At 41.8% G+C, this 15,606-nt stretch overlaps 2 protein-coding genes across 2 annotated transcripts; one reads left to right on the plus strand and one right to left on the minus strand.

Annotated features, from left to right (window-relative positions):
* The first annotated feature begins 1,160 nt into the window (after positions 1–1,160).
* Positions 1,161–7,533, plus strand: abhd11 (abhydrolase domain containing 11). Its single transcript, XM_031857424.1, has 6 exons — positions 1,161–1,420; positions 3,440–3,575; positions 3,951–4,124; positions 4,337–4,507; positions 4,763–4,944; positions 5,425–7,533. Exons 1-6 carry the CDS (start codon positions 1,287–1,289, stop codon positions 5,558–5,560), a joined length of 933 nt encoding a protein of 310 aa, XP_031713284.1. The 5' UTR covers positions 1,161–1,286; the 3' UTR covers positions 5,561–7,533.
* On the minus strand, positions 7,089–12,027 carry bicdl2l (bicaudal-D-related protein 2-like). Its single transcript, XM_031857423.1, has 6 exons — positions 11,313–12,027; positions 10,532–10,651; positions 10,273–10,434; positions 9,736–9,818; positions 9,510–9,630; positions 7,089–8,525 (listed from the first exon to the last, which is right to left on the minus strand). Exons 1-6 carry the CDS (start codon positions 11,814–11,816, stop codon positions 8,178–8,180), a joined length of 1,338 nt encoding a protein of 445 aa, XP_031713283.1. The 5' UTR covers positions 11,817–12,027; the 3' UTR covers positions 7,089–8,177.
* Between the last annotated feature and the right edge of the window lie 3,579 nt (positions 12,028–15,606).

Here is a 15,606-nt window from a genome sequence, read left to right on the forward strand (position 1 = left end):
AAAAGTCTATTAGCATCAGAAACATGGTGCTGGAAGTATTTAATACTTGAGTTTAAGGAAAACTGGAGCTTTGGCACAATGTTGAATGGGAAGAAGAAAAAAAAAGCCAACTCATCCACCAATTCCCCTTCCCCTCTCATGTGGGTTTGTACCGTGCGCTCCCCCGGCCTCTGTCTCATGCAATTACTATGGTGACAGCTCACAGCATGCTTTATCCCAGCAGACATCTCTCCCATAGCAATGAATGTTTCCAAGGGAGGCCAGGCTCTCCAGGCCCACAGTCTGATTGTTTTTATGTTCCTGTACATGACAGGAGCCATGCACATAAGCACTATACAAAATAATACAACAACAAAAAGTAATAAAATACAATACACATCAGTAAACTCTCCTGATGTACAGTGTAAACCCATATACAATGCAGCAGCAGTCCCCAACATTGTTGGGGACTGCGTTTTAGCATTTTCCAAAATGAAAGAGCAGCTTGGTGAGGGAAATATCTACATACTTGTGTCTACAAGGCAATGAAAGACCTGATCCTATACGGCCAGCTGTTCTCACAGCTTACAGCTCTATATTCAGTGCAGTAAGAAAATCATTTTGTTGGGGAAGAGAAGGTGTAGCCCACATCGTGCTGCTCTGTCGCCACCTAGTGGCTCAACAAAGCAATGTGTATATTTTTGCTTTTTGGTGCTGCTTTTTCCTCCTATTTTATTGTCCAAATGCTAAGTGCATGCATTTAAAAAAAAGACTACAACCATATTGAACAAATCCAAGACTCAGATCCACGTCTAGGGTCATTTTTAATTAACAAATTAATAAGGCTATGAAAATAAGACAGAGGCTACATTCATCTCAACTCATGTCTCACCTCATAACTGGGGGTTTAATTTGAATCAACAAAAACCTAGAAGTAAAAAAACTATTATGTAACATTAAAAAGTTTTTCTTTTTCTTCACATCAGCTTATACGGCCACTTTTATTAAAATGAGTACAAAGTCATACCCTTTAGATTAAAGTCAGCCGGGTAGGGTCAAACTAAATATTCATACTACATCGCAGCAGAAATATAAATTGTGTTATGCTCATAATACAGCCTGAGAGACTAAACTCAGGGATACAAGCGGGACGCTATCGTGTGCGTGCTACGTCATGACGCAGCCTCAGCTGTGCTCTTCTCGACCTCCGGGCGCTCCGTGCATAGAATCAGAGTCCTGTCATTCTCGCCGTTTTTTTAAACGCACATGCGGTTTGTCGATCGCCCGGTAACGGAGCATATGCTGCTATGAGTGCTTTCTGTCGCCTGATCCACAGAGGACTGCTGAGGCTCCGGCCGTCGTGTCGTTTGTTCCCCGGACAGCAGGATGTGTGTGGAGGGGCTCCGGTGGCTCCCGCGGTCCGGTCAGCCAGCTCATCCAGGTATCCCTGCTAGCTCCCCGGCTAACTGATGCCCTCTGTCCGCCTGAGCTGCGGTGTGGTGTGATGGTGCTTGGGTGGACATGGCAGCTCAATGTTCGTCTTTTAAAGCAGCCCGTTAAATTCATCACCGTGTCTTTGTATCTCTGTTAGCTAATGTAACGGTTAACTTTAAACAGTTTACATAAATGACATTCAGACGGTTAGCACGATGCTTTCACAGTTGAGCTATCATCAAAGAGGATGTTAGTTATGGATTCCCTGTCTGTTGCTTTATTTTATTTGGTTATTATGCAGCTATATATAAACGATGATTGGTGTCATATTTTGTATATAGTATGCTATGCTACATGTACGCTAAGCTGCCAGTTTATTAGGTAAGCCTAGCTACAATAGGCAATACACCATTAGAAACCTCTGTATGAAGGTGAGATGTATTACAGGGCTGTTGTACTAGACTGCATCAGGTTTAGCTAGCTGTAGTCAATGCAATGTAATATATTAGCAGAGGTGAAAAGAGTACTACAATATTATACTCAGGTAAAAGTACTGTTCTTTTAAAGACATTTTACTCAAGCAAAAATACTTGTGTTAAATGTACTAAAGTAGGTTGTATAAAACTACCAAATTAAGGAGTAGGCTACAAACTAGATTGTGTTATATATCGACTTGTACACAAGTTAGACACCATCAGCAACAACTCTACAGTCTGTGCATACATAATATGTATATTATACATTATAAATAAACAACTGCCTTCTTCAGTGTAGCTTTACAATAATTAATCAGAAAAGAGAGAAAACTCAGACAATGAAACAAAAATCATGGACAATAATCAAAACGAGCTGTGGACAAAACGGCACCTGAAACTTCTTTCAACAGTAGAACAAAACTTCACCAAAGCAGACACAACATGTCCACACTTGCTGCAGCCACAAACACACATATTACAGCTCAGCAGAGACTGCCCATTTAACACACCACGCACGCACACTCCACTACATCGTTGCTGCAACAAAGTAGTTGGCATTCTGATCAGCAGTGTGTTGATGTACTCACTTGTCTGAACGACGGAGCCGAAGCACTTCACAATCTGGTTCAACTTCTCTACTCGTTCTTTCACTCAAAGCATAATACAACCAGTCCACTCTGCCTCTCTCGTCCCACTGCGCTCCTCAAACTAAAGCGTTGAAGCATCAGGGTTTAACAGTTTTAAACAGCAGGAAGTCCTCACACACACTCGTCACTGAAGTTAAAACCTCGTGCACCGACTGTTCAGGTCACAAACATCGCGGGCGTGGCACTTGGTGCTCGCCAGGTGGTGCATTAATGCTAACTATAACCACATCCTATATGTGATCCTTCATTTAAGTGGGCTTGAATTGGCCCAGACCCGTGAACTCAAACATTTATAACGTATCATTTCTGCAGTGTCACCCCTTTGGGTATCACAAACCATAGGGCCCTTAAAGTTATTATTGAGTTTATTCCTGAAGATATTATTGATTCATCAGTTCATTGAATGACAGAAAATTAAATGCTGACAGAATATTCATTTTTTAAGTAATTCATCAAAAAAAAAATAGGCCAATGTCTACTCAAATGTAAATATTTCATGTTTTCTCTGTTCAGAGACTCTGTCAAGTGCATTTTTCACTATTTTGTCACATTTTATAGACTGAGTAAATAAACGAAGGATCCAAAAAAGTCACAACCCTAACAGAGTTGAGTCAACACCATTTAAACTTTTAAAAACAATGTATTTCTACACGTGTGTTGACCTAATGTTGAACCAGTAGGTCTATGCAGAATAGATACCTCACATATCATTGAACAATGCTTCCACTGCCTTCCTCTCTTTGAATAATATCCCTTGATATCAGCATCAGCATTTCTGCTCCCTGACAGTTTCATCAGTTGTGTACCTTACATGCATTACTGTTCCTGTAGTTTTGACATAGTTCTCACCACAGACATTACCAGATTCGACCTGATTTTTCTAACTGTTTTTCTGTCCCTCAGCCCAGTCAACCTGACCTACGATGTCTTCGATGGGAAGGGTGACAGCACTCCCCTGGTGTTTCTTCACGGCCTTTTTGGAAGCAAATCTAACTTCCACTCAATAGCGAAGTCCTTGGTGCAGCGCACAGGCCGAAAGGTAATGCAGTGATGAAGACATCACACCTGTCTGTGTTGTTACACCAAAAAGAATTCCCCTTTATGTGTTTGAGTTTGTTCTCAGCAGCCTGACAATAGCACTCTTACACAAGCAGCCCTGGGAATGCACAAGCAGTCATTTGATACAACTCCTCACCAGTCCGTACCGCTGTAACAAATACTGAGAGATAATCCGCTCTTTGGCTTGCTTGAGGAAACTCGTCACCTTATGTGCACAATGCAGCCTTTGTTGGTGCTGCCACTTTCAAAGCCAAAAGAAAGAATCCAGCTGACATAGAAGTGTTCTTGTTTCCACCCTGTTGGCTCTCCCCCCCCCCCCCATTCCAAGTGTCCTAACTGTCCTTTGTCCAGTTAGGTGCTGACTGTAGATGCCCGTAACCATGGCAACAGCCCTCACAGCTCGGAGCTGACCTACGAAGCAATGACCGATGACTTGACACACCTCCTCGCCCAGCTGCACATCGAGAAGTGCGTCCTCGTCGGCCACAGCATGGGCGGGAAAACGGCCATGACGACCGCCCTGACGCAGGTTAGCAGGCCGAGAGAAATGTCGCCACGACTTAATAATGACACTGCAGTCCTCTCGCTGGACGTCACCTGATCTGTCTCACTGTACATCCCTGTCCTCTCTGAACCTAATAATCCTGCTCTGGTCTTCATGCCACAACTAACTGTCCTGGTTGGTTTTCCCCCAATTACATCTCTCTACCTACCGGTTTACCTCTCTCTCTCTGTTTGCAGTCTGGTTTGGTGGAGAGGCTGGTGGTAGTGGACATCAGTCCAGCCCAGACCACCACACGCACCAACTTCCACTATTACATCAAGGCCATGCAGGAGATGAAGATCTCCAGCGACATCCCACGTTCCACCGCCAGGCGGATGGCTGAGGATCAGCTGCGCAGTTTAGTCAAGGTCAGGACTCCTTCTCTGCTCACCCCTTCTAGTTTGTCTAGAATAATAAATATATATTTCTGCTCAGGTAGACATTACTATTATATCATATATCATATATATTATATCGACAATAGTTGTATGCTGCTATATTAATGCTCTGAATGTTAAATACAGATCCTTTAATATAAAAATCTGGATTGTAGCTGCTTTAAAGTGAAACTGTGAAACTAGAAATGTCTTCGTCTAATCATTGACTGTCCTTGCCTCCCTCAGGAGCGCTCAGTGCGGCAGTTCCTGCTGACTAACCTGGTGGAGCTGAATGGCCACTATGCCTGGAGGGTCAACCTGGAGGCCATCTCTGCGCACCTTGAAGAAATCATGAGCTTCCCCAGCTTCAACACAGTCTATCACGGACCCACATTGTTTTTGGGTGGAGCCAGTTCTGCTTATATCAGGTATAAAACACCACAGACGGATGGCTTATTTTTATTTTTTTATAGGAACAGATACATAAGCTTAGAATACTTAAAATGCCATCTATTGTAGCGTTGATGGCCTCAGCCTAGTTCCATTGCTTGTTCCTAAATGGGCTTTTCATGATTTGCTCTGGAAGCGAGGCTGAGCACGAACAACCTTTTTCAAAAACAAACTCAGTAGAAACAACCTGCATCATGCCAGTCATGTAATAATGACAATACATGTACAATTTAACCAGATAAAAATCACCAGCACCATGTCAACACCCTGATGAAATGATTAGTTCACGCTTCATCTGTATTTATACTGCAGCAACTGAATGTGTGAACACACCCGCTGTATTTCATCGTTACCTGTTCATCCTCCTCTCGTCTCTTTTGCCCTCCCACCACCTCGCTTTGCCTGATATTCTAATGACTAATCCCCCCCCCCCCCCCGTGTCTTCACTCCTCATCCAGCTCCGACGATTACCCAGAAATCCACAGGCTGTTCCCTAACGCTGACATCCAGTACATCCCAGATGCGAGCCACTGGATCCACGCAGATAAACCCTTAGATTTCATCAGCTCCATCAGCTCCTTCCTCCAGTCCTAGCTGCCTCCCGTCTACGCCTCAGGACTTTTATCAATGCTCAGCACTCCTGAGCGAGCCCTCACTGAAAATGACGGTTAGTATTCTGCAGCCTCAGCAAGAGCAAGTGGAGTCACTGATGATGCTAATATTTGCCAACACTGGACCAAACTTGCCCTTCACAGCAACCAATCCTCCTCTTAACATTATTAGTGCAGTGCAGTGTAGCGTAGGTGAACATTTCTTTTGTTTTCTGCAGGTAGTGCTACTAGCTTGGCTGGTTTTTCGATGTGTTTTTATTGGTCGGTAGGTAGACGGTATATAATTTAATGGGGCTGTTTAGGAGGTGATGTACTAATCCAAAGAAACTCTCATTTGCAGAGTGCTTTCTTTATGTTATGCCAGTAGGAAAAGTTGCGTTAGGCCAAGTATATTCTGGGACGGCTGAGGTGGACCAGCAGTAAGACGGTTGGTTATGAACGTACTGGACGGCACTGGAATGAAACGAATACTGTATATACGAGAAGCAGAGTTAAGATTATTCGAAGTAAAAGATGTTTCTTTGCCCGAGGGAGTTTGGTGTTGTGTCGGGAGCTTTGAGCTCTGCAAGAGAGGCTGTAATGCAGACCTTACGTGTACAGATGGTTTGTTGTAGAGACTTATTTTGATGTTGATAATTGTGATATGTATATTCGATAGTTTGGCCTGGAACTATTTCTCATGGTCCTCCCCTCCGTGTACCTGCTGTGCGTCAGAGGTGAGGCTTTACAGGTCAATGACTCGAGGTCATCGAGAGCGCTGGTTATATTTTTATGGCAATATGATCTATAATCTATGAACATAATGTATGAAAACCAATCTGAAACATTCAAATGCAGTATTGTCACAATCTGTTTCCTGAATATCTCAGGTCACACAAGTGGATATGCGAATTATTAAACGATTATACTATTCTCCCGTCTGTCTGGCAATACGCCGTAGTAACGTAGTTATGTCTTTGTGTTTGTCCACGCAGTCTTTTGATTAAACATGTTTCATCGAGTTATTATCCGTATCTCACTTATCTTTATGAATAAAGACGAGCCTATATGGGTATCTCAAAAATAAATGCTGCAGCAATGTATGTTGTTATCTAATCGTAAAACAGTGTTAATATTATTTCTTTCCTCTGTTTGGAGCAGGACAGTCCTGTAGTGAAACTGCCATCTGTGTGAATAAGCAGGGTGTTGTAAATGTGTGCCTCTTCTGTCGAGAGCTCCTTTTTCCATTTCTGTAAGACTTGATAAGTGAAACACAACTTTTATTGTTCAATAATGACTAGCAGACTATCGATTGGCAGCTGGGTTGCCAGTTCTGCGTGACTTTTCTCACAAGGAAGCTTAACAGATGGGGGTGTGTATCCCTTCATGGCGCTAGATGTTTACAACAATCTTGTGTTTTGTGTTCGTTTTGGTGTGAGTACAGAAGTCTAAAAGGCTTTAAACGGTCGGATTTTATGAGTTAAACTCTTAGTTTTTATAACGCTCTAGTTCCCCCCCCCCCCCCCCCCCTCCCCCCTGTCCTCAGCCACAGGACAGATTTGTCTTGTTGCTAATTATGAATAGATTGTTGGGTGACGCTGATGTTTGAATGCAGGCCCTGCTTCAGCTTCTGTAGTGTTGCAGTGGTACGAGTGTCTCTGTTTAAAGGGGGGAACTCTCTGTGTCAACAATATAGGAAATTGAATTTATTCAATCCTACTGAGAACTGTTAGAAGACTGTAATCATCTGTTCAGGATTGTATTGTGGTCCACTATGAGCATGCCTTTTCTCTTGTCATCAGGTGTAACTTTGCTGTGCTATATACGTCTCAGTTTGTTCAACATGTTGCCACAATGGGGGCACTTATTCTAGATAGTGGCATATATACATTTGACAAAGAAGCATATAGGAGTGGGTTGATTATATATAATTGAAAATGTACAAACTGATATTATACAATAAAATGACAAATCTGAGACAAAGTTTATGCGTTTTTCTTTTGATTATTGAAAATACAACAATAAAAACATGTGCAGACAATGAAAGATCTAAAGTGATGTAGTGAAGTGTCACAGTATCAAACCAGTATATGGGTCATTTATGATCCCAGTTATATTTATGAGTAAATTGCAATAGTCAAAGATCCAAAGCATGTTTTCCCAAGAATATATGGAAGACCCCCTCCCACAAAGAGGTTCAATTACCTTGTTAAAACTTCTTAAATGACATCTACTCCCTCATTGAATGTATGAATATGTAAATATTATTAATTTCAGAGGTTTAACTGCTGGACTCAAGATGTCTCCGAACTCAATGAAAAGTCCATTCTCAGTGTTTGTGCACCGGAGGCTTTGTGTTTCCACACCACACTTAATATAAGTTGCATACTGGACCACCATTGGTTACTATCTGTGATGTCACAAATCATTCATGTACGTACACGTGTTGGATTTTAAATGAGCACAGAGAAACTTTCCCCCTTCAGCAGATGAACGTGAAAACAGCCTTCTTGTGTCAAACTCTGCACAAGTGGATGATAAGCTAAACACATTTGTGACTGGAGGGGGACTTTAAATTGCCAGACATGAGTAGTTGTACTCGGTGCAAAGTCGTCTCTGCTTCAATCGAGTGATATGACCTGGAAGTCGCCGCCGCCCTTTCCCCAGGACTCCTGCGCCGCTGCAGTCTGGCCTCCATCAGGAGCGTTCTTGGTCCTCCTCAGCTTGTCCCTCCAGTTGCGTTGGGGAGGAGGAGGCGTGCTGGTAGTCGGAGCAGGCAAAGTTGCAGCTCTGGGGATGAAGATTTGGTTGGGGTTGGTTGTGGGAGCGACAGCCGGGAAGTTTGTTGGCCGCTGGAGGGTTGCTGCTTTGTTTCTCCTCAGGATGCCCAGGCGGTAGGGCTTCTTCTGAGCCTGCTCTGCCTGCTGCTGAGTCAGCAACTGCTGGTGGATGATACGCTGAACGTCCTCCTGAATCAAAGGGAAACAAACAGGCTGTCAGAGCACAAGATATACATTAAAAAAAAAAAGGATGAAATTGTCACAAATGAAGGGTTTAGTGTGCAAATTGGTCATAAAGATGCCTTTTTATGGGCTTAGTTTGTCCACTGATGGTGGAAGTAATTGTGAAACAAGTTGTATGAAGTCAGTACTATAATTTGAGACAATAAAAATTGAAACAAAAGATTCAGATAACTGACATTCAACAAAGCAAAGCACTATCCATACAGGGAAACAAATGAAATTGTGTTCCACTGTCTGACCAAAAGACAGTTTAAAGGTACAAAGTGCAACTTTACTAAAAAATGTCAAATTAAAATACACCAAAGACAAATATCAAAAGAAATGGAGTCGGTGAGGGTTCGATCATATCCAGAGAAGGAATTGACCGATATAGAATGAATAAAAAAATAATGGCAATACTGACATTTTGGTATTTTAGCTCCAAATAATGAACAATTCTGCAAAATGTGCAATATGATACACAAAAAAACTAATTCTTTGTTTCTTTTATGAAAGCATGTTGAGGTGAAATTTCTTTGGATTTCGAGGTGACAGCTGAAGCAGACGCTGCTGCTGCTGTCACCAGTGAACTCAACAACGCTTGCAAAGTAGTTTAAGTTTGACCCTGCAGGGAGCCAGACGCTCACCAGATGAGGGCCGAGGCCAACACACAACACTGGCAGGATATCAGCTGGCAGTAACGCCTGCATACACACTGCATGTGCTGAATGTAATGTGTGTGGACTTTTTTGTATTGTGTGTGTTTTAGCTGAACACGGTCCGAGTCCCGAAAGTATCATGTTTACTTAATTGTGTGTGTGTGTACTCTATGTCTTACTTCCGTTTGACTTCTCTATTTCGCGCAATATAACTCTGTATTTCATTTATATTTTAGTTATTTATTTATCTTTCTCTGTTCAGTATATTCACTGTTTTTGTCTCAGGTTTTACCTTCCAGTTCTCGACCTCCAGCGACAGCTCCAGACGTTTCTGCACAGCCTCCAGCAGCTGGTTGTTCAGGAACATCATCTCTGTTTTACTCCGCAGCAGCTCGGTCTCCATCGCCTTCTTCCTGCACAGCGGAACAGAAAGAATGACATCATGTTTCCTTGTTTCTTGACTCTTGATTCATTAGTTCTTTAGAGGAGGTGAATGCGTGCGTCGTGTTTGTACTTACTTCTCTATGGCCTCATCTCTGTCCCGTAACGCTTGCTGCAGAATAGCGCTCTCCTCTGATCCTTTTCCTTTTCCAGAGTTGAACTATTGAACGAACAAGAAAGGGAGGCAGGTTATGTTTGGGCAGGACTCTTGTTATTCTCTGTCTCTAATCTCACTGACTTTGAAACAGTATTCTGATCCAATCCCACCGTCAGTCACACGCCTCCTGACTTTCTCTAGACTCAGATCACTGATACTGCTGCTTGTAAACCTGCCAGGCCACATAGCTGGGCTATCTTGTTGATGGCAGAAATTCTGTGCTGTGTTGACAAAAATGCATTCATGGCTCTTTTTTTGTACAGGTGAAAAAGTCTTGCCACTTCTTGTATCAAGTTAATATAGTCAGTTATAATTAGCTGCCACCTTTCCTTTAGTTCTACTTGTTTACATGCAAAGCGGACATTCTTCTGGGTAACACGCCCACAAAAATGAACTCAAACTGAGGTTGACATGATTAACAGGTGAGGAGCTTCATCTCAGCGGGTGTTGCCTTTACCTGTTTGGTGTGGTTGATTGCCAGTTCGCGGGCCACACTCTGCAGCTGGACCAGGGAAGTGTCCAGGTGGTTTTCCCCATGAGATGTTTTAGGACCAAGGCTGGACCCCGACTCTGTAAGGGGGCGCAGCAGCCGCAGAATGGACAGAACCTCTTCTGTGACCTGGGGATGGAAAGGAACAGAAAGAAATGATAACAATCCTGCAGAGTTCTGCGGAGGTGATGTACACACTTTGCCCTGATGGTGTGTGTATTCTTACCCGCTCTCTGTGCTGGCTCCATGCCGGTCCATCTCTGTTCTCCTGTAGTTTGTCCACCTGCGCCTTCAGCTTGATACTCCGTTTCCGAGATAGCTCCACCTCTCTGCGCACTTCTTTAAGCTGCAAAAACAATAAACAGTAATACATACATAATCAGTACATTTTCACAAGTTTTTTTTACACAATGTAAACAGAAACTGCTGATCTAGAGTCCTGAGTGAAACTGTAAACAAGAAATGCAGTCGCGCAAGCTGAGGAGTTAGTCAGCGCCTGCAAACACTGCAAATATGCACGAAAGAATGCATTCATAGAGACACTCAAAGACACATGAAGGTAACAGTTATGAAAGTTATTGACAAAGTATGAGGCACAAAACATTTCTCACCAACGCTGTTTCCATCGTTACACTCTTAACCACAAATCAAGCCTTGTCAGCTGTAAAATCATAAAAGTTCTTCACTGCAAACTGAAGTTTATCGCTCTTTGACGTCAGAGCATCAAACTCATCTACACTCATCACACTACGTTTTGTTGCAGTACGGGAGTTCTTGGTGTTCTGGGAACAAATATGCATCTTAAATTCTGTGCTTTTCTGTTTGTCATACCGATACTCCCGATTGGCCGATGGGACCGACCCCTCCCTGAATAACAGGTTTTGTTGTTCGACAAGTCTGTTTGTTGCAGATTAGATTTAAAGTCATGCAGTGTAAAAGAAAAGTGTCTGTGGACACTAACAAACTCTCCCTCACTTCAAACACACACATAAAGACTGTCCTCCTACCGTCTCTGAGACATGTCCCACTGTCCGACGTCTGCCGAGCATCTTGCCACCGTTGAGCAAGTCTGGTAATGTCCTGTTCATGTAGCTCATCTGGAAGGAGCTCTCACCTTCACCGTCCAAAGGTACCAACTTTGAGGAACGACCTGACCCCGCTGAGGCCAGCTCACCTGGTTGGTCTTTCTCCTCAGACGAGGAAATGCTTCTGTTGTCGTCAGCCAGCTCCACTCCTCTAAAGTCGTTTAAATTGATCTCGGTGATGAGGATCGAGCTGTCTTCATCAGAGACCGAACTTTCCTGCTTCGAGTCGTCTTCAGGTTCGGCTTTGGAGACTTTCGGTTCTGGTGCTGTTGGCACAACTGTGGGTCGGCTGGATGACGATTTGCTCCTGAGCGAGGACACCTGTCTGTCCTCCAGTCTGCTCAGAGAGGAGTGGAGCTGTGTATTGGCGGTGGATCGAGGTCTCAGCCTCTCGTTGAGGACTGAGAAAGAATGAGCGTCTTCCATAATCCGCTTGAGTCAATCAAACCGTCTGCAGATACTGTCCGGTTATATAAAACCACAGAATAGCAAGGCAGAAAAATAAGGAGGGAAGGAGAACAGAATGTCCCCAAACTCGTTTTTCCTGACTTGCTTGCGTCTTCACAGAGACGCGACATGGCATGATGTGATGTCACTGCTGCCTGTGGCCTGCGGTTTTTTTTTTTTTCTTCCTCCTTCGCAGTTGCTATTGAAACATATGACCTTCAAACATACCATGTGACCTTCAAACATACCAGAGCTGCAGGGGAACAAAGGGAGGAGGACTGTTGATCCCTCGTGACGATCAGATTGTTCACGCTTGACTCATGATACCTGATTTAAACAGCTCTTCTAATCAGGCAACGTGCGACACACAGAGCAGAGGGCTGGAGATGGAGACCAGAAAAAACAGATAAAAGTTATCTACAGTCAGTGTCGAATGAAGCCATGTTGAATCTCTGTGTTGTAACTTATAAGTCATTTTTTCCTTCGCCTAGCCATCAATTTATTTTTAGATTAAAATGCTTTGTGGAAAACCCCAGTTGTAGTCATTCCTTGCAGTTAAGAGGGGGGATTTTTGGTGACAAATCACCCACACCCATGAGCAGAGACAAGTCAATAACACATAAACCTCTTTTATAACTGATTACTTGACGATGTTTTTGTGTTGGTACAAGAGAAAGCTTCATTCAGGTGCGAGTTGATTTGAAGGTTACACCCAAAGAACAAAACTACACTAAAATTATCAGTTATTTTAATTTAAACTAAACAATTTTTTTCCTGTTTATGACCTTGTTTCAGAGGGCTACATAGTGTGCTGCCATCTTTTCAGTCATGCCACATTTTAAATTGTCACGTTCTTCACTTGACTGTCTACACGAGTGATGTACTCTAGTTACATATCAAATTTAATTATAGACCTATATTTTTGTTATTATCCAACAACAGGAAGTGGTTGACGGTTTGTTCCTTCTCAGTCTCCTTAAAGCAGCGTGCCAAATTGTGCTGCACACTTTGTCTTTTCTCAGAAGTAGGTCACTGCTTAGATAAGATAGGTGGAGTCTTCAGATTAAAACTATTTTCTCCTTTGTCATCTCCAATCACTTGCATTTTATTCTAAACAGGTGAAACTTAATTTAGTCTCATATTCAGCCTCATGTATTAAAATCTGCCAGTGGGGTGAGACAGTGCCACTCATTCCCAGAGTTGTTGTTTCAGTAATATTTTGGGAAACTCTGGTTAACTGTTATAGGTGAGAGACTTTCACGTCACCTGAGCAGAAATATTTAGAAAAACTAATTCCAATGATTGCATATGATGTGTGATATTAAAAGGGAATGATCATTGTTTACATCGTTATTCTATTTTATTGAAAAATCATTATGGTGGGATGTTTATTGGGGTTTGAAGAATAAACTATACGAAAAAGTAAAATACTCGCCTGTGCACGTCATATGTGTAGTGCTTTTATTGTGAAAGGTAAGAGGGTGGATCTGGTCTGCGCTGCATTTGTCAAGATTAAAAAGAGTAATAAAGTTTGTAAAATAAAATTGATGTCGCTTTTTCGCTGCAAAATAATGGTGTTCAATAGTATTATAATTAAAAAACTCCTGCAGTGTTTAAAGGTTTTACATCTGTAGAATATGATGTCGAACAGGGAATCTCTGCAGCAAGACAAATGACATGTAAAATGGTATTTTTGGCATTTTACAAATGTTGCGCCTCCTGTGAACTGCAGGCGGCCATATTGTGACTTTTAGTGGATCTTCAGGACAGCCCTGTACTGTCATTGATTAAATAGTATCTGGTAATAAATATTACATTAGAGATGACATGAAACCAGTCTGTGATACTGTCTCTGTCATCTTCCATGAGTCGTGTCTGTTTTAAGGGATGTCCTGTTTTAAGGGATGTGTGTGTGTGTGTGTGTGTGTGTGTGTGTAATCTCCTGACAGAAAATAAATTTGAAGAGGCTTTGAGGAAATGTTTTAAAACATCTGCTTGTCTGGTATTATTAATACTATTGCTGCTATAAAAGGTTTGGTGGAAAGACAAGTCTTTAAGTTATTAAATGTGTTAAAGTTTATTCAAAAAGGTGAGTGGAGAAAACTACAGATCAAAATAAACAATTTATATTTAACACACTTTGACAAAACAGGCAAATCAAACACGTCTCACTATACAATGATAATATGAATTATGATACCTTGCATGCTACTTTGTGAAACCACATTTTTTACCATAGTCCAATGATAATACACATTTAAATGATCTGATCTATCAGCACAAGTATTCAGTTTCAAGTGATACGTACGCGTGGACAGAAGTCTCGTTTTGTTTCCGTTCGGTTGGCGATGAGGTCGAGGTTAAGATTCAAATCTAGTGAAGAGAAGCTACAGAATCACAGGGACACATGTACCTCTAACCCGACAGCACAGCCTCTTTATTTAATATCCAAGAATGTACATTATTATATGTACATTATTACACATCACCCTGGACATGAGCAGGCAAACAGAGGACATGAGATCAAAACAAAGACGTTTGATCCTCTTGAGAAAACTATTCTGAGAGCAGAAGAAAGTCTGTTAATAAAAACTTCCTTGAAATATAAATATGGTGCTGCTGCACATGATGTTGTGGTTAAAGTTACGAAAATCTGTGACATCTGCTTTTTGTCACCTGATGGCTGAAAAACAACTGGAACCAAACAAATCAAGTGTTTTTGTGACTATTTTTGGGCATAAAGTCAACGTGACTAAAGCTGGGAATCAAATGTTTGTTTCTAAAACTCATGACTTTGTATCACCAACGTTTCAACCTAAACATTCATTTACATTTTACATAAAAGGCAAAATATGAGAACAATACTGCAAAATTTGTTCAAATTTAAGTTAATTTATTATATTATTATTATAAAAAAGGAAATACAATAGAAATGTTCACTGTGCTGCTAACGTTAGCTCTCCTGTTGATTTCAACACTGATCGGTTGTTTAGATAATAGACAGACAGATAACAGATAATAGACAGACAGACAGACAGACGGATAATAGATATAGACAGACAGACAGATAATAGACAGACAGATAACAGATAATAGATAGACAGAGAGACAGATAATAGATAGACAGATAACAGATAATAGACAGATAGATAATAGACAGACAGATAATAGACAGACAGATAACAGATAATAGATAGACAGAGAGACAGATAATAGATAGACAGATAACAGATAATAGACAGATAGATAATAGACAGACAGACAGACAGACAGACAGATAGATACACTGAACCCCCGGCTCCCCGGGCGCCTATCATTGGCAGCCCACTGCTCCCTATATGCAGGGATGGGTCAAATGCAGAAGTCGAATTTCGTGTATGTGTATATGTATATGACAATAAAATCCTAACTTCTTCCACCCCCTTTCCACCCCCTTTAAAGGGGGCTAGAGGGGGGGGGGGCGACAGAGTACACACATGTGTACAATTCACTTTTGCAAAACGAATTAAAAATTTTTTTTTTTTTTTAAAAATACCTGTGTAACAAAGTGATTCTGGGCGAAACAACCATGGGAGCCATTTTACACACTGCAAAACACAATCATACATGAATGACGATCATATCTAGAAGATATCTAGAAGTTTGACCTCATTACCACGTTTTTTTGGGCAAAAAACTGCGTACTATGGTCTTTGTTTTGGTCTCTCATGCAGAAGAAGACCCATCGCACCATCTGACTTTTTTGCAGCTCCTCTCCTCTTCTAGTCTG

This window comes from Anarrhichthys ocellatus, unplaced genomic scaffold (assembly GCF_004355925.1).
Source record: "Anarrhichthys ocellatus isolate YVR2014 unplaced genomic scaffold, GSC_Weel_1.0 scaffold18, whole genome shotgun sequence".
Classification (NCBI taxonomy): Eukaryota; Metazoa; Chordata; class Actinopteri; order Perciformes; family Anarhichadidae; genus Anarrhichthys; species Anarrhichthys ocellatus.

Excerpts from the sequence above, each read along its gene's own strand:
- abhd11 (XM_031857424.1), top strand. The coding sequence starts at position 1,287 with ATGAGTGCTTTCTGTCGCCTGATCCACAGAGGACTGCTGAGGCTCCGG. Across the intron at positions 1,421-3,439 it reads CGGTCAGCCAGCTCATCCAG|CCCAGTCAACCTGACCTACG; the intron begins GTATCCCTGCTA and ends TCTGTCCCTCAG. Across the intron at positions 3,576-3,950 it reads TGCAGCGCACAGGCCGAAAG|GTGCTGACTGTAGATGCCCG; the intron begins GTAATGCAGTGA and ends TTGTCCAGTTAG.
- bicdl2l (XM_031857423.1), bottom strand. The coding sequence starts at position 11,816 with ATGGAAGACGCTCATTCTTTCTCAGTCCTCAACGAGAGGCTGAGACCT. Across the intron at positions 10,652-11,312 it reads TGGGACATGTCTCAGAGACG|CTTAAAGAAGTGCGCAGAGA; the intron begins GTAGGAGGACAG and ends TTGTTTTTGCAG. Across the intron at positions 10,435-10,531 it reads GGAGCCAGCACAGAGAGCGG|GTCACAGAAGAGGTTCTGTC; the intron begins GTAAGAATACAC and ends TTCCATCCCCAG.